We start from the raw sequence: 24236 nt of genomic DNA on the forward strand, positions 1-24236 counted from the left end.
GAGAGGAGCGAAGAAAGGGAGGGGAGAAAGTCTTGAGCGTGTTTGTGGGGATCTGTTTAAGCAAAGGGCCAAATGCAGAATCACTCATCTTGATCTCTCGCTTGCTCAGAGAATGTGTAGTTATTTGGGATGCAAGATGATTTGTAGATCAGTGATCCTGCGCAGTCCAATCTCGAACACGCACAATGTCAGGACCAATGACGACGGGGATAGCCTTTTTTCTGCTCTCAACCTCCCGTTGGATTGTGTATATTATTCAAATGAAGTACTGGTAGTCGACATCATAGATTATATAAATATGGCAGATTTTTTCGAACAATTTACGTAAAAACCTTTGTATTATTTGCCTTTGATTTGAATGTAAATAATGTTTAAAAAACATCTATACAGCTCTTACAAATTGGTTATTATCAGTGTTAATTCATTTTTGTCTGTTGGAGAAATCGATTAAAAACTTCAAAACAAGCTTGGAAGTATGGACGTTTGAGTTGATGACTTCATATCCTTCCTGTTGATATAAATGTGTCATGCTGTCCTTGTATAATCTCGGAACCCAGAATCTTGGAACCCGGAACCAAATGTAATATGCTTAACAGTCTGTCACAGGAGACTACTCTTTGTATGGCATTATTGGTTCTAGAAGGTTATCATGGTTTCAGTCTTACTTTTAGAATCCTGGATACAAGATCATTATTATGGAGTCCTGGAGTTATTTGGATACAATACGATATGATATTGTACACCGTACTGGGATTTATTTTCACATCCTATTATATTTTACATTCACTTAACACATTTATTAGACAATGTATGAGGCAAGAGCATTGTATGAGGCAAGAGCATTTTATGAGGCAAGAGCGTTGTATGAGGCATTATATAAGGAAATAAATATTCAACAAATTATCATATCTGATGAGGAATTTATTCAGCTGGGTAATATCAAAACATAACTATTCTATAGGATTTTTCTGTCCAATCAGAATATTGTACATGTATGTCCAAATAAATAAAGATTGTGGATACCCTTTTTGAGAATGTATGAATGTTTTAATTTTACATTAGGAGAGAAATTGAAAGAAATAAAGGAATCTTAAAGGAATCTTTAGTTTGACATCAGGATTTTCTTCATTCAGATTCAGTGTTTTTCTGTCTGTCTGTCTTTCTGTCTTTTTTTCTGTCTTTCTGTCTTTTTTTCTGTCTGTCTGTCTGTCTGTCTGTCTGTCTGTCTGTCTGTCTGTCTGTCTGTCTTTCTTTCTTTCTTTCTTTCTTTCTTTCTTTCTTTCTTTCTTTCTTTCTTTCTTTCTTTCTTTCTTTCTTTCTTTCTTTCTTTCTTTCTTTCTTTCTTTCTTTCTTTCTTTCTTTCTTTCTCACCATTCCTATACCTCTATTCTTATACTATGTATCAATGTCGGCTCGCTGTCTCTGTCTTGCTACACGTTCAGGGAAATTGCCCAGCCTAGATTGGAGTCTGCAGATTTTCATTAAATAACCCAGTCCTAGTGCTTACTTGGATTGTACTCTATATCCTATTATGTTCTTGATCAATGACGTTCAGATGGAATGAAAGTCCCGGAGCTCTACTACACATGTATCTTCTGGATCCGCTCAGGACACACACACACACACACACACACACACACACACACACACACACCCATGTATCTTGCGGTTCAGGACACAGAGATGTATGTAGTTCTACGTACCAGGAGACCACCTCTTTATCACATACTCACTGACTGTTGTGGTTGGGAAGTGTATCCATGTTATTAGTGAAACAGCGCCGGGAAGATGGCTGCCGTTTTACAGCCCTCTAACCAATTGTACTATTATGTGTGTTTTTCCGCGTTATTTGTAATTTATTTTGTACATAATGTTTCTGCCATCGTCTCTTATAACCAAAAAGAGCTTCTGGATATCAGGACAGCGATTACTCACCTCGCATTGGACGAAGATTTTTTCTTCAACGAGGCGGTCGCGAAGGATATCCTACAGACACCCGACAAGGCCCAGATCCCCGTCATTCGCGTGAGGAAGAGACGGAGATATCGCGGACGCAGATCCGGGTGCCTTGTAAGGATCCGACGGCGAGCGAGTAAACTGCCTCTCCCATCAATCCTACTAGCCAACGTTCAATCTTTTGAGAATAAAATGGACGAGTTAAGATTACGGTTATCCTACCAACGGGACATTAAAAACTGTAATATCTTATGTTTCACGGAGTCGTGGCTGAACGACAACAATGATAACATTCAGCTAGCAGGCTATACGCTACATCGGCAGGACAGAACGTCTGACTCTGGTAAGACAAGGGGCGGCGGTCTGTGTATATTTGTAAACAACAGCTGGTGCACAAAATCAAATACTAAGGAAGTCTCGAGGTTTTGCTCGCCTGAGGTAGAGTATCTTATGATAAGCTGTAGACCACACTATTTACCAAGAGAGTTTTCATCTATATTTTTCATAGCTGTCTATTTACCACCACAAACCAATGCTGGCATTAAGATTGCTCTGAATGAGTTGTACAAGGCCATTAATCAACAGGAAAACGCTCATCCAGATGCAGCGCTCCTAGTGGCCGGGGACTTTAATGCAGGGAAACTTAAATCCGTTCTACCTAATTTCTACCAGCATGTTAAATGTGCAACCAGAGGGAAAAAAACTATAGACCACCTTTACTCCACACACAGAGACGCATACAAAGCTCTCCCTCGCCCTCCATTTGGCAAATCTGACCATAACTCTATCCTCCTGATTCCTGCTTATAAGCAAAAACTGAAGCAGGAAGCACCAGTGATTCGGTTAATAAAAAAGTGGTCAGATGACGCAGATGCTAAGCTACAGGACTGTTTTGCTAGCACAGACTGGAACATGATCCGGGATTCTTCAGACAGCATTGAGGAGTACACCACATCAGTCACTGGCTTCATCAATAAGTGCATCGATGATGTCGTCCCCACAGTGACCGTACGTACATACCCCAACCAGAAGCCATGGATTACAGGAAACATCCGCACTGAGCTAAAGGGTAGAGCTGCCGCTTTCAAGGAACGGGACTCTAACCCGGACGCTTATAAGAAATCCCGCTATGACCTCCGACGAACCATCAAACAGGCAAAGAGTCAATACAGGTCTAAGATTGAATCATACTACACTGGCTCTGACGCTCGTCGGATGTGGCAGGGCTTGAAAACTATTACAGACTACAAAGGGAAGCACAGCCGCGAGCTGCCCAGTGACACAAGCCTACCAGACGAGCTAAACCACTTCTATGCTCGCTTCGAGGCAAGCAACACTGAAGCATGCATGAGAGCACCAGCTGTTCCGGATGACTATGTGATCACGCTCTCCGTAGCCGATGTGAGTAAGACTTTTAAGCAGGTCAACATTCACAAGGCCGCAGGGCCAGACGGATTACCAGGACGTGTACTCCGAGCATGTGCTGACCAACTGGCAAGTGTCTTCACTGACATTTTCAACATGTCCCTGACTGAGTCTGTAATACCAACATGTTTCAAGCAGACCACCATAGTCCCCGTGCCCAAGAACTCTAAGATAACCTGCCTAAATGACTACCGACCCGTAGCACTGACGTCTGTAGCCATGAAGTGCTTTGAAAGACTGGTCATGGCTCACATCAACAGCATAATCCCAGAAACCCTAGACCCACTCCAATTTGCATACCGCCCCAACAGATCCACAGATGATGCAATCTCTATCGCACTCCACACTGCCCTTTCCCACCTGGACAAGAGGAACACCTACGTGAGAATGCTATTCATTGACTACAGCTCAGCATTCAACACCATAGTGCCCTCTAAGCTCATCACTAAGCTAAGGATCCTGGGACTAAACACCTCCCTCTGCAACTGGATCCTGGACTTCCTGACGGGCCGCCCCCAGGTGGTAAGGGTAGGTAACAACACATCTGCCACACTGATCCTCAACACGGGGGCCCCCCAGGGGTGCGTGCTCAGTCCCCTCCTGTACTCTCTGTTCACCCATGACTGCATGGCCAGGCACGACTCCAACACCATCATTAAGTTTGCCGACGACACAACAGTGGTAGGCCTGATCACCGACAACGATGAGACAGCCTATAGGGAGGAGGTCAGAGATCTGGCCGTGTGGTGCCAGGACAACAACCTCTCCCTCAACGTGACCAAGACAAAGGAGATGATTGTGGACTACAGGAAAAAAAAGAGGACTGAGCACGCCCCCATTCTCATCGACGGGGCTGTAGTGGAACAGGTTGAGAGCTTCAAGTTCCTTGGTGTCCACATCACCAACGAACTATCATGGTCCAAACACACCAAGACAGTCGTGAAGAGGGCACGACAAAGCCTATTCCCCCTCAGGAGACTAAAAAGATTTGGCATGGGTCCTCAGATCCTCAAAAAATTCTACAGCTGCACCATCGAGAGCATCCTGACTGGTTGCATCACCGCCTGGTATGGCAACTGCTTGGCCTCTGACCGCAAGGCACTACAGAGGGTAGTGCGTACGGCCCAGTACATCACTGGGGCAAAGCTCCCTGCCATTCAGGACCTCTATACCAGGCGGTGTCAGAGGAAGGCCCTCAAAATTGTCAAAGACTCCAGCCACCCTAGTCATAGACTGTTCTCTCTGCTACCGCACGGCAAGCGGTACCGGAGTGCCAAGTCTAGGTCCAAAAGACTTCTCAACAGCTTCTACCCCCAAGCCATAAGACTCCTGAACAGCTAATCATGGCTACCCGGACTATTTGCACTGCCCCCCCACCCCATCCTTTTTACGCTGCTGCTACTCTGTTAAGTATTTATGCATAGTCACTTTAACTCTACCCACATGTACATATTACCTCAACTACCTCAACTAGCCGGTGCCCCCGCACATTGACTCTGCAACGGTACCCCCCTGTATATATAGCCTCCCTACTGTCACTTTATTTTACTGTATATATAGCCTCCCTACTGTCACTTTATTTTACTTCTGCTCTTTTTTTCTCAACACTTTTTTTGTTGTTGTTTTATTCTTACTTTTTTTGTTTAAAATAAATGCACTGTTGGTTAAGGGCTGTAAGTAAGCATTTCACTGTAATGTCTGCACCTGTTGTATTCGGCGCATGTGACCAATAAAATTTGATTTGATTTGATTTGATTTGATCCATGCTATGATAAATCTCCTTGACACCGCGACTCTGTCTCTCTTTCTCTCTTTCTCTCTCTCTTTCTCTCTCTCTCTCTCTCTCTCTCTCTCTCTCTCTCTCTCTCTCTCTCTCTCTCTCTCTCTCACTCCCCCACCCCCTATCTCTGTCTCGAACCCTTTGTGTGTGTGTGTGTGTGTGTGCTTGTGTGTGTTCAATAATAAATTGCCATGTAAAAAAGTAACTACACAGGTCATGCAACAATATCGAGGACAGTTTGTTGATATTGCATTCTCTGTACATATCCACATAAGCAAGGTGAGCAGCCTGTGTCCAGGCCCTAAGGACTGAGGTCAACCAGACTAGACACACTGTCTCGCCAGCCCTTCAGTCTATAGTGCCATGTATTTACAGAGCATATTTATTTTGAAGAATCTTTACAAGGTAAAGGTAAGCAAACATAGTCTACAATGGATGAAGGAGCCCTTGAATGAATACGATATGCAGATATTAAGTAAGGCAGTAAGTATGCATGTCTGATGTAGCCTATGTATTGATATTTCAGTTGAACATGTTTTACAAACAGAAGGATCATATATCATGCAATATATTTGACAAAATAATCACATAACACAAATTACACACCCTCCAGAAGAAGGGAGAAAAGCTGCTCTTATTTTTGATTATTTAGCTGATCATGTCCACACATTTAAAATGTATAATTTTATATTTCATGGGATTTTATAACGTTCACGGCTGATAACACATGTGAAAAAATTACGTCACTCTTGTGTAATGCATAAAAACTACAAATCCCAGATTGGCGATGTAAAAATGCAAAGCGCAAGCATCCGCCTCTTTCCACTGACTGATCAACTTCAAAACAGGCTTTCCTAGCGTGACCCTCTCAGAGAGTGAGGTGGTTAGATTGAACGTTGCTGGCCTTTTGAAAATTTACGAATATGCTGTCATTGACGTTGAGGCAAATTGCACGGGTGAGTGAGTACTTTTTAATTTAGCCAACGTTACTCAATGATAGATCTAGCCAGCCAGCTAGCTTCAAATCAAATTACAGCAAAATAGCATGCATGAGCAGCCAGGTGGCTAGCTAAGCTAGCTAAGGCAGCCACGTTTGCAGCTTTATGTCATTATAAAGCTAGGTAGCTGGTTAGCTTAAAGGCTACTGAACAGTGTGGCAAATTAGGTTGCCTCAGCTAGCTGGCTTGGTATGGTGCATGGACAGCTAGTTAGCTAGGCTATACTCCCGAGAGACCACAAACACACACAGTGTTGTCTTTTAATGGTTGTGTACACACGTTTCAATTTGTTGACATGGTTTTTGATCATAGGAATATGAGATGGTCCCATCATGTGTTTGGCAAGCGATCAACTTTCACTATCTCCCTCCCAGCGCGAGCCCCACGCTTACCTTGCACAACTCTGCACTGGGGACAAAGTTGCAAGGTAGCTGGCCAGTTTCCCAAATGCTTGGTATGACATTGGGAACTGACTGTAACCTTGAGTGCTTACCCCTCTAATGTAAGTAGCTTTCTAATATAGTTAACCCTTAGCGTAGTTACACGATATGGATAGTAACTCGTGAAATGTATACGTTTAGCCAACACAGTTAAACTGGTGAGTGATGACGCAACAGTCTCGTGTCGGTTTCATCATGTCAGCTGGTTGGCACAAAAATTATACTGTTACTTTCCTAGCTACATTCGTGCAGTTTTCAGTTGTTAGACTACTGTTTAGAATTGGACTTGGAATAAAATATTTGTTCTTCTTTTTGAGCTGGGAATAATTTTATATAGTCAGTTTGTAGACTCAATACAATGTTATTGATCCTTTCAGAGGGAGTTTGCGTTGCAAAAATTACAAATGTTCTTTACAAACTTCAAACATTTTTCATAGACAGGGCAGTAGCTGAAAGCTCAAAGTGCAAGAACAGTCAGCAAATATTAACCCTTCTCAAGGTAGTAATTTTACAGTAGTCCTATAGTCTACCTGTTAATTGCACCAGTCAGCTAATAAGGAACCTAATAGCTTGATGTTTATTATGTAAGGATCAAGATAGTATTTCTGTCTGCATGGGGCTAATAAATCAAACTCTGTCACAGCACTTTCAATGACAAGCATAGTATCTCTTTCAATTTGCACCCCAGTATCTCTATTTGCACATCATCTTCTGCACATCTATCACTCCAGTGTTAATACTAAATTGTAATTATTTTGCACTATGGCCTATTTATTGCCTTACCTCCATAACTTACTCCATTTGCACACACTGTATATAGATTTTCTATTGTGTTATTGACTGTACATTTTGTTTACCCCATGTGTAACTCTGTGTTGTTGTTGTTGTTTTTATCGCACTGCTTTGCTTTATCTTGGCCAGGTGGCAGTTGTAAATGAGAACCTGTTCTCAACAAGCCTACCTGGTTAAATAGAAAAATATGCATTCACCTTCTTTCACACTCCACACATGCAACAGGTTTTAGTATCAGAGGCCGCCAGTACAGTAACCTTAAAGAGACAAAGTTATGGATCTGTTAGCATCCAGGATCAGAGCCTAGACACAAACCCTTTGGGAGACAAAAAGATTGTGATGGTGCTTTTGAAAATGGGCTACGTGATCGTTAGCCTAATCTCGGCACCCAGAACCAAATCAAGGTTGGCACGAGAGACTATAGACTACATGATGGGTTAGGGAGGCTATTTCACACTGTGAGCGAGTCTTAACACCTGTGAGTGTCAACCTTCTCAACTTGGATTGCAAGTTTCAGGCTAGACAAGGAAGTAGGAATCTGTTCTGCGCACTAGCAAATGTAGGGCAATTGATGCAAGGCAGCCTGCTCTTTGAGTTGAGGTTTCCTATTAAAGATGCCTGAATGGTTTGCATGCTTCTCCTATTGCGTTAATCCGTTTTGTATGCATCCTAATGCAATTTCAAAGATCTCACGAGTTGTAGTGTGTATGGTGGCGTGCACCCATTTAGAAATAAGGACGTGGGCTGTCCTTAATCACTTTACTGGTTCTTGAGACTCTGGAGTTTTTAGGTCCAAGGCCTATCGTCACTGAACTACTTACGGTCTGTAATCGTATATCTGCCTCCTGGGCTCTCATTTTGCAGGAGTGGCTCTTTTAACTTCAGTAAAGTAGGCCTACCACAACGTATTGAATTAGTTATGCATATGTGGCACTTGAGGAAGACTGCCTTGAAGTTTACACGCAATTCAAAACACACTCACAGCAGCCATTTTAATTTTATTTTGAAAATAAGTGCAATATTGCCATATAGCCTACACGTAACTAGCCTACATTCTGTGAAATGGCCAGTTTCAACGAGTTTAGGACTGTAGCTGGTAGTGTGTCCTGTCTGCACTGTTTCCTCGTGGCCATAACTTAACTTTCTTATCAATCTGCGTCTATAAAGAGCCCCCTGTACTATAACTCTGACATGCTGACTCCACATATTAACTGTGTTGATATTCCCATGTTATTGCCTTTTCGAAGGAGCCAAAGCTCAACTCGGTGTTGGCCAATGAGCTGAGTGGACTGTGTGCACACCCCTCTGTCTCGACTCAAGGCCACTGCAAGGGGGTGAACTGGAGTTAGACGAGCACAAGCTGCGTACTGCATAGCCACATGTGCAGTCAGTATAAGTGACTGTAGCATTTTGATGATCATGGTATTCATTGCATTTGGAATGGGCTGGATTTTAAAATCTGTGCTTGTTTTAGAATCCTTGACTTGCATGTTGGCTTTAATTGGCTAATAGCCTACCTGTCTTTTCAAAGCTTTCCATTGTAGTATGAACTTACAAGTGAATGTTACAGATGTTAGCCTAATTAGCATTTATTTATTTACATTTACTTGAGGAAAGACTGTGCCTCAGTGAGACAGGAGTGTCAGAATTCCGATCTAGTTACGGACATTCTTGTCAGTCTTTTTCCTCCATTTCCCGGTGAGCCCTAACCGTAAGTTCTGTGTTAGGCTTCAGTGACTGGAAAAACACCCCGACCCCTGCCTGTACCCTATCAGTATTCGTTTTGTTTCTGTATATTTGAGAGCCATAATGGGTGATGATACATAGTCGTCTCCCGGTTTCTAAAGACCATTCTAATGTAATACAGTGCCCTGAAACCACCAGATTGTTTGATCGTGATGGCCTTTATTTCTCTCTTTTTTTCAGATCAGTTTCTGAAGAGACAATGTGATTTGTAGAGAGCTGTATTTATATTTACCCAGAAAAAAAGCTGTTTTAAAAAGGCATTGGCAATAATTCTGTTAAGTGTTGCTGCCAATCGCCCAGCACCTGATTTAAAACATTTTCAATAATACAGCAGGCATAACCTAGATGCATATAATTAAAGATGGCCTCTCTAAAACTCATCAATGACAAACCATCATTAACACTCACTGTTGACACTTGCGTTTGAAAAACAAGAGTTTTCACAGATGCCTAAAAAATCCAAAGTAGCGGGAAGGATCCGGTTTGTTTAGCAGAGGCCTACATGTCTATTGGATGTAGAGAACGTAACAGATTTGTTCCTTGAACTGCCCTCACAACTGTCGGTAGCCCTCACAACTGTCGGTAGCCCTCACAACTGTCGGTAGCCTGTAACAAGGGGTTAACGTTATCGTCGTTGTGATGTTTCGGAGGCTCCAAGAAATTGCGCCTCTAGACTGAAGCTGAGCCCTGCCGATTGTCGTGTGACATGGCCTGTGTGTGTGAGAGAGACGCCCGCCTCGTCACACGGGCCGTGTCCAGCCAGACGTCAACCCTCTTCACCCTGGCCAGTTTTCTCCTCTTTTCTCCCTCGCTCTGTCCGCCTTGTCATCCCAGCTGAATCAGAGGGCAATTTGGAAAGGCAGTTCTCCTATTAGTCAGTGACAGGAAGAGAGGGAGGAGTGTCTGTCAGCCTGACTGATACTGCTGCCCTGTTGACACCCCTCTCTTGCCCTCGTCTCCTCCTCGCTCGCTCTTTTCTCTGTCACCCGTGTTACCAGGCTGATTGTGGTTTCACACCAGGCCTGATGGACAGCAGTCATCTGGAAAATGGACTCCTCTTCAACTACCAGAGGAAGATGACACAAATAATGAGTTAAAATGGAATGATAGTGGGATTTTTTTTGCGGCCTAATAGGATAGTAGCAGGCCGGGCCTAGAGGCCGGCCAGACAGGAAATGACAACCCAATGCATCATCAACATCATGAAACAGAGCAGTGTGTGAGTGATGCCTCAGTCCTTCCCTACTAGAAGACAGTAGACAACATGCTGATCTGATGTACCCCCCTCATCACTACTAGTTTCTCATCCAGTTCACCTTCGTCTAAATATAGTGCTGCCAACAACAGTGACAGATCTGGTCCTTAGCATCTATTCATCCTCTCACGACTCCTCTAGGATCAATTAATCATGCAGTTTTTTTAATTAATCCAGTGTAATGATGGGTGGATGCAGCAGGCAGAGCAGGCCTCAGGGAGGAGGAGTTTGATCTGATTGTTTAGAGGAGAGGAGACTGCTACCCAGGCCAGACAGAGAGCAGGTGGGGGCCAGAGGAGGCTGCTGCCCAGGCCAGACAGAGAGCGGGTGGGGGCCAGAGGAGGCTGCTGCCCAGGCCAGACAGAGAGCGGGTGGGGGCCAGAGGAGGCTGCTGCCCAGGCCAGACAGAGAGCAGGTGGGGGCCAGAGGAGACTGCTGCCCAGGCCAGACAGAGAGCAGGTGGGGGCCAGAGGAGACTGCTGCCCAGGCCAGACAGAGAGCGGGTGGGGGTCGGAGGAGACTGCTGCCCAGGCCAGACAGAGAGCGGGTGGGGGCCAGAGGAGGCTGCTGCCCAGGCCAGACAGAGAGCGGGTGGGGGCCAGAGGAGGCTGCTGCCCAGGCCAGACAGAGAGCGGGTGGGGGCCAGAGGAGGCTGCTGCCCAGGCCAGACAGAGAGCGGGTGGGGGCCAGAGGAGGCTGCTGCCCAGGCCAGACAGAGAGCAGGTGGGGGCCAGAGGAGGCTGCTGCCCAGGCCAGACAGAGAGCGGGTGGGGGCCAGAGGAGGCTGCTGCCCAGGCCAGACAGAGAGCGGGTGGGGGCCAGAGGAGGCTGCTGCCCAGGCCAGACAGAGAGCGGGTGGGGGCCAGAGGAGGCTGCTGCCCAGGCCAGACAGAGAGCGGGTGGGGGCCAGAGGAGGCTGCTGCCCAGGCCAGACAGAGAGCAGGTGGGGGCCAGAGGAGGCTGCTGCCCAGGCCAGACAGAGAGCAGGTGGGGGCCAGAGGAGACTGCTGCCCAGGCCAGACAGAGAGCAGGTGGGGGCCAGAGGAGACTGCTGCCCAGGCCAGACAGAGAGCGGGTGGGGGTCGGAGGAGACTGCTGCCCAGGCCAGACAGAGAGCGGGTGGGGGCCAGAGGAGGCTGCTGCCCAGGCCAGACAGAGAGCGGGTGGGGGCCAGAGGAGGCTGCTGCCCAGGCCAGACAGAGAGCGGGTGGGGGCCAGAGGAGGCTGCTGCCCAGGCCAGACAGAGCGTGGGTGGGGGCCAGAGGAGGCTGCTGCCCAGGCCAGACAGAGAGCAGGTGGGGGCCAGAGGAGGCTGCTGCCCAGGCCAGACAGAGAGCGGGTGGGGGCCAGAGGAGGCTGCTGCCCAGGCCAGACAGAGAGCGGGTGGGGGCCAGAGGAGGCTGCTGCCCAGGCCAGACAGAGAGTGGGTGGGGGCCAGAGGAGGCTGCTGCCCAGGCCAGACAGAGAGCGGGTGGGGGCCAGAGGAGGCTGCTGCCCAGGCCAGACAGAGAGAGCTTGATGATGGAGTGAGCATGTAAGGGACTAATAAAAAGGAGGCAGTGCCACTCTGTTTGGCATCTCACAGTGACACCAGCGCAGAGAGGAGGGGACGCCCTCAGCACAGACAGATGGACACCCCTGTCTGCTCTCTCTGAAGTAAGCACGGTTGTGTGGGTGTATGTGCCAGGGTGTGCGCAGACAGCAAAGGACGGATCCCGTCAGAGCTTAATGACCCGTGTGATTTCTGTGTGGAACGTGTCCTCTGAGGGAGCAGGCAGGTGGACCTGAGCTGTCTCCCCAGGACTCCTCTCTCCCTCCTCACCATCCTCTCCCTGGCCCCCAGGCCGCCTCACACACAGCCTGAGTGGCCCGCAGGCTGACAGAAGGCCAGGAGAGCCCATTAATGTGCCAACCTGCCGAGGACAGGATGGGGCCCTAGATATCCTTCCTCATCAGCACCACAGGAGCTAGCTCCGGGGGGAAACAACTGCAGGCTTGCCAGGAAGCTTCTGGAAGGTTTAGGACATGTTTCTTAGAGGAAGCAACTGACCAAGGTGAACGCTCAGTGATAAAGATGTAATGTTGTAGGCTAACAGCTGTGTAAATAACCTGTCATTTAGGATGAACCTGTTCATATCCTCTGGAGATAGTCGTCTGACAATTAGCCTGTAGGATTTATGTCTTTGCAGTATGCTGAATAATTTGTAACCTATTTTTCAAGGCATGAAGTCTGCTCGTTACAAATCTTTTTTTTCAGAAGTGCAGTGTTTTAGTGTGACTAAGTGACTCGAGATGGACACACACACACACACACACCAGACAGTATATAACCCTTACACTCATCTGGATGCCCATAAGTGGTCACCATCATTGTGTTAATTGGTTTTTAATAACACTATTAAAGTGAAGTTGTGCAGTACACCTGAATCGATGAGACCATGTCTAGGTAGGGTCTGGGTAAGTAATATCATCATTATTAGGCTAGTCCTGCTGTTTTAATAAAAAGTGATGAGCTATTTAATTAGCATGCACCCGCCTCTGTAACACAGCACTTTTGTAGTTACTCAAACTGAGGCCCTAGCTCTGTCCCAGATCTATTGTGCTTTTAGCCAGTTCTTCTCTTCCCACTATTGTTGTCATGCCATACTACGGTCAGATAATTTGGCTAAAGTAGAACATCTTGGAAAATCTGACAAGCAGAACCAACAAAATCTTAGTGCGTCAATGCGATCCCTATTTTAACACCCGTGCAGAGAGGGCGAGAGAGTAAACCGAGCTGACTAAACTGGCCAGAACAGGAGCTAGCCTTTATTTAACCAGGAAGTTCCGTTGAGGTCAGAAGACCTCCTTTCCAAGGGGGCTAATAGAAACTATGTATGCACCCACACGATCCAGCAGCTAACAGAATGGAAGAGGACTGTATGGCGAACTAGGCATGGCGGAGAACTAGGCATGGCGCTAGCTGAGATTAGATAAGAGGAAGTGCTGAATAGTGGCCCTGCTGTTCTGCTCTGTGCTGGGTCTGTAAAGCAGTTCGTTAGCTAGCTCCCTTCCCTCAGTACGGCTGATAGAGGCATAATTGAACAACCACGCTGATTGTTATCACACAAACACCCAGCTAACTCTAAATTATATTACAGTTTCCAATTGGAGTGCATAAGAGGGAGATATCTATTAAAAAATGTATATTTTATGTCTGTCTTCTCCATGTGTTTTGAAGTTAACATGGTTTAGATGTATTAATCGTTCAAAAAGAGACGTTGAGAACACACTAGGCCTATGCATTTCAAATTGCACAGTGGCCTATGTTCTGAAACCATTCTGATTGATATAGTATGTGTCTCTGACACTTGTCTTTCTGTAGCTCCAACACTACTGAATAAGGCAGATCAATTTACAGTCTGTTAACAGCTAAGACACACCGTTAGTAAACAGCCAAGAGCTAGCGATGTGTGAGAACCGCTGACTAGGCCGCTAGAGTTGCACTCTTTTGGGAAATTAGGGCCGTGAGAAACATGGCTGAAAATATTGAGATAAATTCCCGTAATTTTACAACCCTAACACCGTTCATTATCCTGTTGTTTTTATAATGACCTTGGTTAATACGTAACGAAACGCCAATAGGATACTACCATTCAGTGGCGGTAGGGCTTTAGGGGTGTTGCCCACTTGTGATTGGTAAAAAAAAAAACGAATACAAATATTTGTATGAAATATATTATATAATTTATGGAATAAGTTTTAAATGCTCATAAAAGTGATAAATGTTTAAATTTTCCTGTTTCAGAAATGTATTGTCCAAAACAAGCTGTTCAGTTACCTACTATGCTGCCCCTCAGTGACTGCTATGAGGGGGAACTGCCCCCAATGAAATCTCACAATTTATCCCAATGAAATCTCACAATTTATCCCAATGAAATCTCACAATTTATCCCAATGAAATCTCACGATTTCATAGCATAAATTATAACGGCACAAAGTAAATGGACTGTCCTGGGGGTGCTCAAATGTGTGCTTAGTCAGAATTTCGGGGTCTAACTTGTAAGTAAATAACAGTCATGTGAGCCTGGGACCTGAAAAAACTGGACAGCTACATCCAATGAGTCGAAGGACCGAGGGATACAGTGGCTTTAACCTACTCATCGCGGATCTGGCAGGACAAAAAAGTCTGACTGTGGCTGGCCAATTGGATTGTTTTCCCCAGTGTCCCATCATGCTCTACTTTAGGTGACCGGTTGTGTACTCTAAAACAGCATACAACCTGGTGTATCACAAAGCAGGATCAAATTAAATAGCCAGCTACAGTCATTTTGAGAAACATTTAGAAATAGTTTTAGAATTTCAATTAACCAGTTAGTGCTTTCAGAAAGTATTCACGCCTTGATTTTTTTCCATATTTTGTTGTTACAGCCTGAATTTCAAACGGATTGAATAACATTCTCCCTCATCTACACACAATGCCCCATAATGACAACGAAAACCTGTTTTTTGAAAATGTTGCTAATTTAATTGAAAATGAAATACATTTTACATTTTAGTCATTTGGCAGATGCTCTTATCCAGAGCGACTTACAGTTAGTGAGTGCATACATTTTTAATACTGGCCCCCCGTGGGAAACGAACCCACAACCCTGGCGTTGCAAGCGCCATGCTCTACCAACTGAGCTACAGGGGACTACAGAAATATCTCATTTAAATAAGTATTCACACCCCTGAGTCAATACTTTGTAGAAGCACCTTAAGCAGCGATACAGCTGTCTGTCTTTCTGGGTAAGCTTTCAACACCTGAATTGTGAAACACTTGCCCATTTTTATTATTTTCAAAATTCAAATCAAATTTTATTTGTCACATGCGCCGAATACAACCGGTGTAGACCTTACCGTGAAATGCTTACTTACAAGCATTTAAGCAACAAGGCAGTTTTAAGAAAATGGAGTTAAGAAAATATTTACTAAATAAACTAAAGTAAAAAAATAAATAAAAAAAGTAACACAATAAAATAACAATAATGAGGCTATATACAGGGGGTACCGGTACAGAGTCAATGTGCGGGGTACAGGTTAGTCGAGGTAATTTGTACATGTACAGTTGAAGTCGGAAGTTTACATACACAACCAGAAGTCAACCACTCCACAAATTTCTTGTTAACAAACTATTGTTTTGGCAAGTCGGTTAGGACATCTACTTTGTGCATGACACAAGTAATCTTTCCAACAATTGTTTACAGACAGATTATTTCACTTATAATTCACTGAATCACAATTCCAGTGGGTCAGAAGTTGACTGTGCCTTTAAACAGCTTGGAAAATTCCAGAAAATGATATCATGGCTTTAGAAGCTTCTGATAGCCTAATTGACATCATTTTAGTCAATTGGAGGTGTACCTGTGGCTGTATTTCAAGGCCTAACTTCAAACTCAGTGCCTCTTTGCTTGACATCATGGGAAAATCTAAAGAAATCAGCCAAGACCTCAGAAAACAATTGTAGACCTCCACAAGTCTGGTTCATCCTTGGGAGGAAGGTACCACGTTCATCTGTACAAACAATAGTACACAAGTATAAACACCATGGGACCACGCAGCCGTCATACCGCTCAGGAAGGAGATGCGTTCTGTCTCCTAGAGATGAACGTACTTTGGTGCGAAAAGTGCAAATCAATCCCAGAACAACAGAAAAGGACCTTGTGAAGATGCTGGAGAAAACCGGTACAAAATATCTATATCCACAGTAAAACAAGTCCTATATCGACATAACCTGAAAGGCCGCTCAGCAAGGAAGAAGCCACTGCTCCAAAACCGCCATAAAAAAGCCAGACTACGGTTTGCAACTGCACATGAAATTCACTTTCATCAGACCAGAGAAATGTCCTCTGGTCTGATGAAACAAAAATAGAACTGTTTGGCCATAATGAACATTGTTATGTTTGGAGGCAAAAGGGGGGGCCTTGCAAGCCGAAGAACACCATCCCAACCGTGAAGCATGGGGGTGGCAGCATCATGCTGTGGGGGTGCTTTGCTGCAGAAGGGATTGGTGCACTTCACAAAATAGATGGTATCATGAGGAAGGAAATTATGTGGATATATTGAAGCAACATCTCAAGACATCAGTCAGGAAGTTAAAGCTTGGTTGTAAATGGGTCTTCCAAATGGACAATGACCCCAAGCATACTTCCAAAGTTGTGGCAAAATGGCTTAAGGACAACAAAGTCAAGGTATTGGAGTGGCCATCAATAAGCCCTGACCTCAATCCTATAGAACATTTGTGGGCAGAACTGGAAAAGCGTGTGCGAGCAAGGAGGCCTACAAACCTGACTCAGTTACACCAGCTCTGTCAGGAGGAATGGGCTAAAATTCACCCAACTTATTGTGGGAAGCTTGTGGAAGGCTACCTGAAACATTTGACCCAAGTTAAACAATTTAAAGGCAATGCTACCAAATACTAATTGAGTGTATGTAAACTTCTGACCCACTGGGAATGTAATGAAAGAAATAAAAGCTGAAATAAATCATTCTCTCTACTATTATTCTGACATTTCACATTCTCCAACTCCAGTGTAGATTTGGCCTTGTGTTTTAGGTTATTGTCCTGCTGAAAGGTGAATTCATCTCACAGTGTCTGGTGGAAAGCAGACTGAAACAGGATTTCCACTAGGATTTTGCCTGTGCTTAGCTCCATTCTTTTTTTTTATCCTGAAAAACTCCCCAATCCTTAACGATTAACATGACGCAGCCACCACTATGCTTGAAGATATGTAGAGTGATACTCAGTAATGTGTTGTATTGTATTTGCCACAAACATAGCACTTTATTCAGGACAAAAAGTTAATTTCTTTGTTTGTAGTATTACTTTAGTGCCTTGTTGCAAACAGGATTCATGTTTTGGAATATTTTTATTCTGTACAGGCTTCTTTCTTTTCTCTCTGTCAATTAGGTTAGTATTGTGGAGTAACTACAATGTTGTTGATCCATCCTCAGTTTTCTCCTATCACAGCCATTAAACTATGTAACTGTTTTAAAGTCACCATTGGCCTTATGGTGAAATCCCTGAGTGGTTTCCTTCCTCTCCAGCAACTGAGTTAGGAAGGACGCCTGTATCTTTGTAGTGACTGGGTGTAATAATACACCATCCAAAGTGTAATTAATAACTTCACCATGCTCAAAGGGATATTCACTGTCTGCTTTTTTTATTTTTTACCCATCTACCAATAGGTGCCCTTCTTTGTGAGGCATTGGAAAACCTCCCTGGTCTTTATGGTTGAATCTGTTTTTGAAATTCACTGCTTGACTGAGGGATGATATAGATAATTGTATGTGTGGGGTACAGAGACGAGGTAGTCATTCAAAAATCATGTTAAACACTATTGCACACAGCGAGTCCACGCAACTTATTATGTGACTTGTTAAGCTAATGTTTACTCCTGAACTTATTTAGGCTTGCCATAACAAATGGGTTGAATACATATTGACTCAAGACATTTCAGATTGTAATTTATAATGAATTTGTAAAAAAAAAAAAAATGTAAAACACAATTCTACTTTCACGTTATGGTGCATTGTGTGTAGACCAGTAACAAAATTCAGGCGGTAACACAACAAAATGTGGAAAAAGTAAAGGGATGTGAATACTATCTGCAGGCTATCTACCTTTTGGTAAGCAGCTAGCTGGTTGATAGCTATAGCTAGCTAGTTAGCTCCCTGGTAGCTTGCTCCCATGCCAATTTCAAGACCAGCTAAACTAATATCTGACTAACTCGGAAATATGAAGTTATTTCAGAATAAAAGTTTAACTGGCTAGTGCATCATGCTTTGTGACATTGTTAGCTATCCCTAGTTGGATAATGTATTTTCACTTATTGCATCTGTGTGCGTGTTGTGTTTTTCCTGGTGCATTCATTCGTAAACCGGCTGCTCGTTCTAAATAGTATAATCTAATCTGTTCAGAACAGTGGCAGCTGTGGTCATTCGGTTTTTGACATGCACAAGTAAAATGGGTGTATTTATGCTGTTGTTCAAATGCACAGATCGCTTTATATATCTTCTCCAAAAAACTACCGGTAGTTCGAAAACTTGGCATCATATTTTAATGTCATGCTGCTTTGTTGACAACTCCAACCACCACCACCCCTCCCCGCGTCCCAGGTATTCAGAAAATAAGCTGCTGCCACTGCTACTATTGTCTTAACCAATGGGATTTGTAGATCAGAGGTGTGTTCTTGTGAAATTGCCATTTTTAGCATGCTAACGCCGCCTCTGTTTCTAAAAACCTTTTTGTGCCCGCTGCATCAAGTGAACACAACCCAGTTATTTTTGTCATGGATCCATAAATTACCTCTTCCCTTCTCTGTTCCTCTCTATCTGTGTTCTCCCTACCAGCCGTTGTGCCAGCGTGCCCCGGTGGCCCTGAGCAGCGTGGGGGCGAGGAGGGGTCAGCATGCGGCTACCCGTAGTGTGGAGCAGGAGGCCCCATGGACAGGGCAGGACAGTCTGGCCCAGGACGACCCAGAGATGTGGGACCTGCTGCGGAAAGAGAAGGACAGGCAGTGTCGGGGACTGGAGCTCATCGCCTCTGAGGTGCAGTAAGATGTGTGTGTGGCTGGCTGTCTGGTGCGCTGCTTGTCTTTCTGTCTGTCTGTGTTTGGCTGGCTAGCTAGCTGTCTTTCTGGCTTGCTGGTTGGCTGCCTGTCATAAAGAGAAGGCCTCATGGCCTCTGAGGTAAGCTTTATGTAAGTCCGTCTAGTATGGGCAGTTGAGAAAGAGCTACTTCGGTAGGCCCAGAGTCATACTAGGGATGTGCATCTCTCCTTTCATGGAAGGTTCGATACACATCTAGATACAGTGGGGAAAAAAAGTATTTAGTCAGCCACCAATTGTGCAAGTTCTCCCACTTAAAAAGATGAGAGAGGCCTGTAATTTTCATCATAGGTACACGTCAACTATGACAGACAAATTGAGGAAAAAAATTCCAGAAAATCACATTGTAGGATTTTTTATGAATTTATTTGCAAATGATGGTGGAAAATAAGTATTTGGTCACCTACAAACAAGCAAGATTTCTGGCTCTCACAGACCTGTAACTTCTTCTTTAAGAAGCTCCTCTGTCCTCCACTCGTTACCTGTATTAATGGCACCTGTTTGAACTTGTTAACAGTATAAAAGACACCTGTCCACAACCTCAAACAGTCACACTCCAAACTCTACTATGGCCAAGACCAAAGAGCTGTCAAAGGACAGCAGAAACAAAATTGTAGACCTGCACCAGGCTGGGAAGACTGAATCTGCAATAGGTAAGCAGCTTGGTTTGAAGAAATCAACTGTGGGAGCAATTATTAGGAAATGGAAGACATACAAGACCACTGATAATCTCCCTCGATCTGGGGCTCCACGCAAGATCTCACCCTGTGGGGTCAAAATGATCACAAGAACGGTGAGCAAAAATCCCAGAACCACACGGGGGGACCTAGTGAATGACCTGCAGAGAGCTGGGACCAAAGTAACAAAGCCTACCATCAGTAACACACTACGCCGCCAGGGACTCAAATCCTGCAGTGCCAGACGTGTCCCCCTGCTTAAGCCAGTACATGTCCAGGCCCGTCTGAAGTTTGCTAGAGTGCATTTGGATGATCCAGAAGAGGATTGGGAGAATGTCATATGGTCAGATGAAACCAAAATAGAACTTTTTGGTAAAAACTCAACTCGTCGTGTTTGGAGGACAAAGAATGCTGAGTTGCATCCAAAGAACACCATACCTACTGTGAAGCATGGGGGTGGAAACATCATGCTTTGGGGCTGTTTTTCTGCAAAGGGACCAGGACAACTGATCCGTGTAAAGGAAAGAATGAATGGGGCCATGTATCGTGAGATTTTGAGTGAAAACCTCCTTCCATCAGCAAGGGCATTGAAGATGAAACGTGGCTGGGTCTTTCAGCATGACAATGATCCCAAACACACCGCCCGGGCAACGAAGGAGTGGCTTCGTAAGAAGCATTTCAAGGTTCTGGAATGGCCTAGCCAGTCTCCAGATCTCAACCCCATAGAAAATCTTTGGAGGGAGTTGAAAGTCTGTGTTGCCCAGCGACAGCCCCAAAACATCACTGCTCTAGAGGAGATCTGCATGGAGGAATGGGCCAAAATACCAGCAACAGTGTGTGAAAACCTTGTGAAGACTTACAGAAAACGTTTGACCTGTGTCATTGCCAACAAAGGGTATATAACAAAGTATTGAGAAACTTTTGTTATTGACCAAATACTTATTTTTCCACCATAATTTGCAAATAAATTCATTAAAAATCCTACAATGTGATTTTCTGGAGAAATTTTTTTTCTCATTTTGTCTGTCATAGTTGACGTGTACCTATGATGAAAATTACAGGCCTCTCTCATCTTTTTAAGTGGGAGAACTTGCACAATTGGTGGCTGACTAAATACTTTTTTCCCCCACTGTATTAGAGCAGGGATAGGCCTACCTCTCATTGCCGTGAGCAGCTGTGTCTCCCGCACTGTGCGCCCAGTTATCTGACAGTCAAATGCATAAAAACTCGATAGGCTACTGAACTGAAGGAGAGGACACATCAATTCAGTCAACAGATAACTTGACTTTTTCCACATTTTGTTACATTACAGCCTTATTCTAAAATTGATTAAATCGTTTTTTTCCCATCATCAATCTACACACAATACCCCATAATGACAAAGGAAAAACTGGTTATTAGAAATAAAAAATGGAAATATCACATTTACATAAGTGTTCAGACATTTTACTCAGTACTTTATTGAAACGCCTTTGGCAGTGATTACAGCCTGGAGTCTTCTTGGGTATGACGCTACAAGCTTGGCACACCTGTATTTGGGCAGTTTCTCCCTTTCAAGCTCTGTCAGGTTGGATGGGGAGTGTCGCTGCACAGCTATTTTCAGGTCTCTCCAGAGATGTTCGATCGGGTTCAAGTCCGGGCCCTGGCTGGGCCACTCAAGGACATTCAGAGACTTGTCGCGAAGCTACTCCTGCATTGTCTTGGTTGTGTGCTTAGGGTCGTTGTCCTGTTGGAAGGGGAACCTGCGCGCCAGTCTGAGGTCCTGAGTGCTCTGGAGCAGGTTTCCTCCAGACGTGACACTTGGCATTTAGGCCAAAGAGTTCAATCTTGGTTTCATCAGACCAGAGGATCTTGTTTCTCATGGTCTGAGATTCCTTTAGGTGCCTTTTGGCAAACTCCAAGTGGGCTGTCATGTGCTTTTTTTACTGAGGAGTGGCTTCCGTCTGGCCACTCTACCATAAAGGCCTGATTGGTGGAGTGCTGCAGAGATGGTTGTCCTTCTGGAAGGTTCTTCCATCTCCACAGAGGAGCTCTGTCGGAGTGACCATCGGGTTCTTGGTCACCTCCCTGACCAAGGCCCTTCTACCCCAACTTCTCAGTTTGGCCAGGCGGCCAGCTCTAGGAAGAGTCTTGGTGGTTCCAAACATCTTCCATTTAAGAATGATGGAGGCCACTGTGTTCTGGAATTAAACCTGTTCGCTTTGTCATTATGGGGTATTGTGTGTAGATTGAGGGGGAAAAATTGAATTTAATCCATTTTAGAATAAAGCTGTAAGGTAACAAAATGTGGAAGAAGTCAAGGGGTCTGAATACTTTCCGAATGCACTGTATATATTAGGTAGACCTAATCAACACACTCACTCTCTGACCTCACTCGGTCAGTCACTCACCGTACACAAGGGGAGTGTCATCAGGTCAATCAATACATCTTTTGGTTTCAATCCCATAAACAAGTGGTGTTTTACTATTCAAATAAAGACACACCGGTCCTTTATTCAGTGTTGATCCCTTGGTCTTCCTCCCTCCTTATCAACCCTCCTTTCTCTCTGTCTCTGTCTCTCTGTCTCTGTCTCTCTCTCTCTCTGTCTGTCTCTCTCTCTCTGTCTCTGTCTCTCTCTCTCTCTCAGCTCAGTGGAATAGATCAGCCGCCTCTCAACACAAAGCAGCCCACTGTAGTGTGAGATAAAGCTGATATCTTCATACCACCCCCTTCTCTCCTCGCAAAACACAAACGCACACCCTCCCCTCCTCTCTGCAGGCAGGCTACAGCAAAGGCCTCCTGCTTGACGTTCCACTAGCTCGGCCTGGTTGTTTTTTAAGAGGAAAACACACAGGCAGCGATTTGCATTTCCAAGTCTAATGTGAAGTGCTTTCTCAGTGTGGCACACAGCAGAAAGCTGTGTGTGTGTGTGTGTAAGCTGTTATCTCTCCTCACCTCCTCCTCAGTGGAGGTGACGTCTGAGAGGCATTAGCATACAACTCTGTAGGGAGGCCCCCCGTGCTGTGTGTGACTGTAGCAGCATTTGTGACGCGACCTGACACCTGACAGGCGCTGTGATAATCTGAGCTGAGGAGTCCAGATGCCACACTGAGGTGTCAATCCCCTGTCACCTTTCTCTCACTGACACTGTCCAGTAGTGGTTACAGACAGTCCCTTCCCTCTCCATGGGTGGGTCTGACACTACTTATGGTTGTTATAGCAGGGCACCTAAACTGTCCTTAGAAACACTGTAACATCCAGGCTCTCTGCCACCTAAGCTGTCAAATGGACTAAGACGCTCTTAGTTGGTGGCAACAGAGTTGGGACTATTTTAGGTCTGACCCCATTTAGTCGACTGGTCCATTGTTTGGTCGATAGGCTGTTGGTCGACCTGAGATTTATTTAGTTGAGCAGTAGCACAAAAAAATAGAATCATGGTGTACAAGACACCTGTCTGATTTTAGCTCCTGTCTGAGTGGACTGATCCACTGTGGAGGCCGTGGGGATGGGGCAGTCCATCACTCAAAAACGTGCTACTGAAATTGTATATGGTTATGTTATTTAAGAATAATGGTGCAACACTAATACAAATTAATATTTTCTAACAAATGCGCTTTCGACCGCGTTGGATAGCTGTCGCTGTCCGTGGCTCTGAAACACATCAGTGAGTTGTTTAATTTGCCGCCTTTTTCTAGACCATGTTGCTATGCGCATAATAGCACATTTAACCAGCATATTGGTGTTGAGAACAATGTGGCGGAAACAGGTAGGAGACGAGAAAACAGCCCTTGCCTTAATTGTTTAAGAAAAGTGAGGAGAGCGGAAACCCCAACTTTTAATTAGGTCTATAATCAATAGCCTAACTGTTAAATGTGCCTGTCTTTTATAAATCAAATACTTTGCCTTCGGAAAGTATTCAGACCCTTTCACCTTTTCCACATTTTGTTACGTTACAGCCTTATTCTAAACTTCTGTTCTGTTGAAATTGTTAAAAGTAGTCATTGTGCATAGAGTTGTATGGTTTGTTTAACTTTGCAATCATTGGTTTTTGTTTGGCAATACATCTTTAAGTGAAAAATCGGGAGTCTCCATGTCGCTCGATTACCATGGAATTGCCCTGCTGTTATCAGAATTTCTGCAGAGCGTATCGCCGTAGGATTGCATTGACCGGCAGAGCGGTCTTTCAGTCATCCCGGCTGCGAGATGCACTAGTGAGATCAAAGAGCAGATCCACATTTAGCCGCGTGCGCACATTTTGTTGATATTGCTTGTTAATGAGTGAATTATTTGCACAGTTATAGCACATTTTTGGTCAGCAAACAGGCTTTGTACGGTCATGACAATCCTGGAAAATGTAAATGTGATAATTCAGTTTTGTATTTTTTGATAAATTAGCAAATATTTATAAGCCTGTGTTTCCTTTGTCATTATGGGGTATTGTGTGTAGATTGATGAAGGGGGGGGGGGGAACAATTTAATCAATTTTAGAATAAGTCTGTAACCTAACAAAATGTGGAAAAAGTCAAGGGGTCTGAATACTTTCCGAATGCACTGTA

At 44.5% G+C, this 24236-nt stretch overlaps 1 protein-coding gene across 2 annotated transcripts in view; it reads left to right on the forward strand.

The window, feature by feature from the left end:
• The first annotated feature begins 5978 nt into the window (after positions 1–5978).
• The window catches only part of LOC311137889 (serine hydroxymethyltransferase, mitochondrial-like), a 43204-nt gene continuing 24946 nt past the window's right edge, over positions 5979–24236 (forward strand). Inside the window, exons 1-2 of one of the 2 annotated variants that reach the window (XM_084172496.1) lie at positions 5979–6117; positions 18766–18963. In XM_084172496.1, coding sequence (XP_084028622.1) covers positions 6085–6117; positions 18766–18963 — 231 coding nt within the window. In that variant the 5' untranslated portion in view covers positions 5979–6084. Of the gene's footprint in view, positions 6118–6471; positions 6662–18765; positions 18964–24236 lie in introns of those variants that run through there. The other variant, XM_084172497.1, reaches the window with a different exon arrangement.

Source organism: Coregonus lavaretus (genome assembly GCF_964263955.1).
Source record: "Coregonus lavaretus genome assembly, chromosome: 12".
NCBI classification, from domain to species: domain Eukaryota; kingdom Metazoa; phylum Chordata; class Actinopteri; order Salmoniformes; family Salmonidae; genus Coregonus; species Coregonus lavaretus.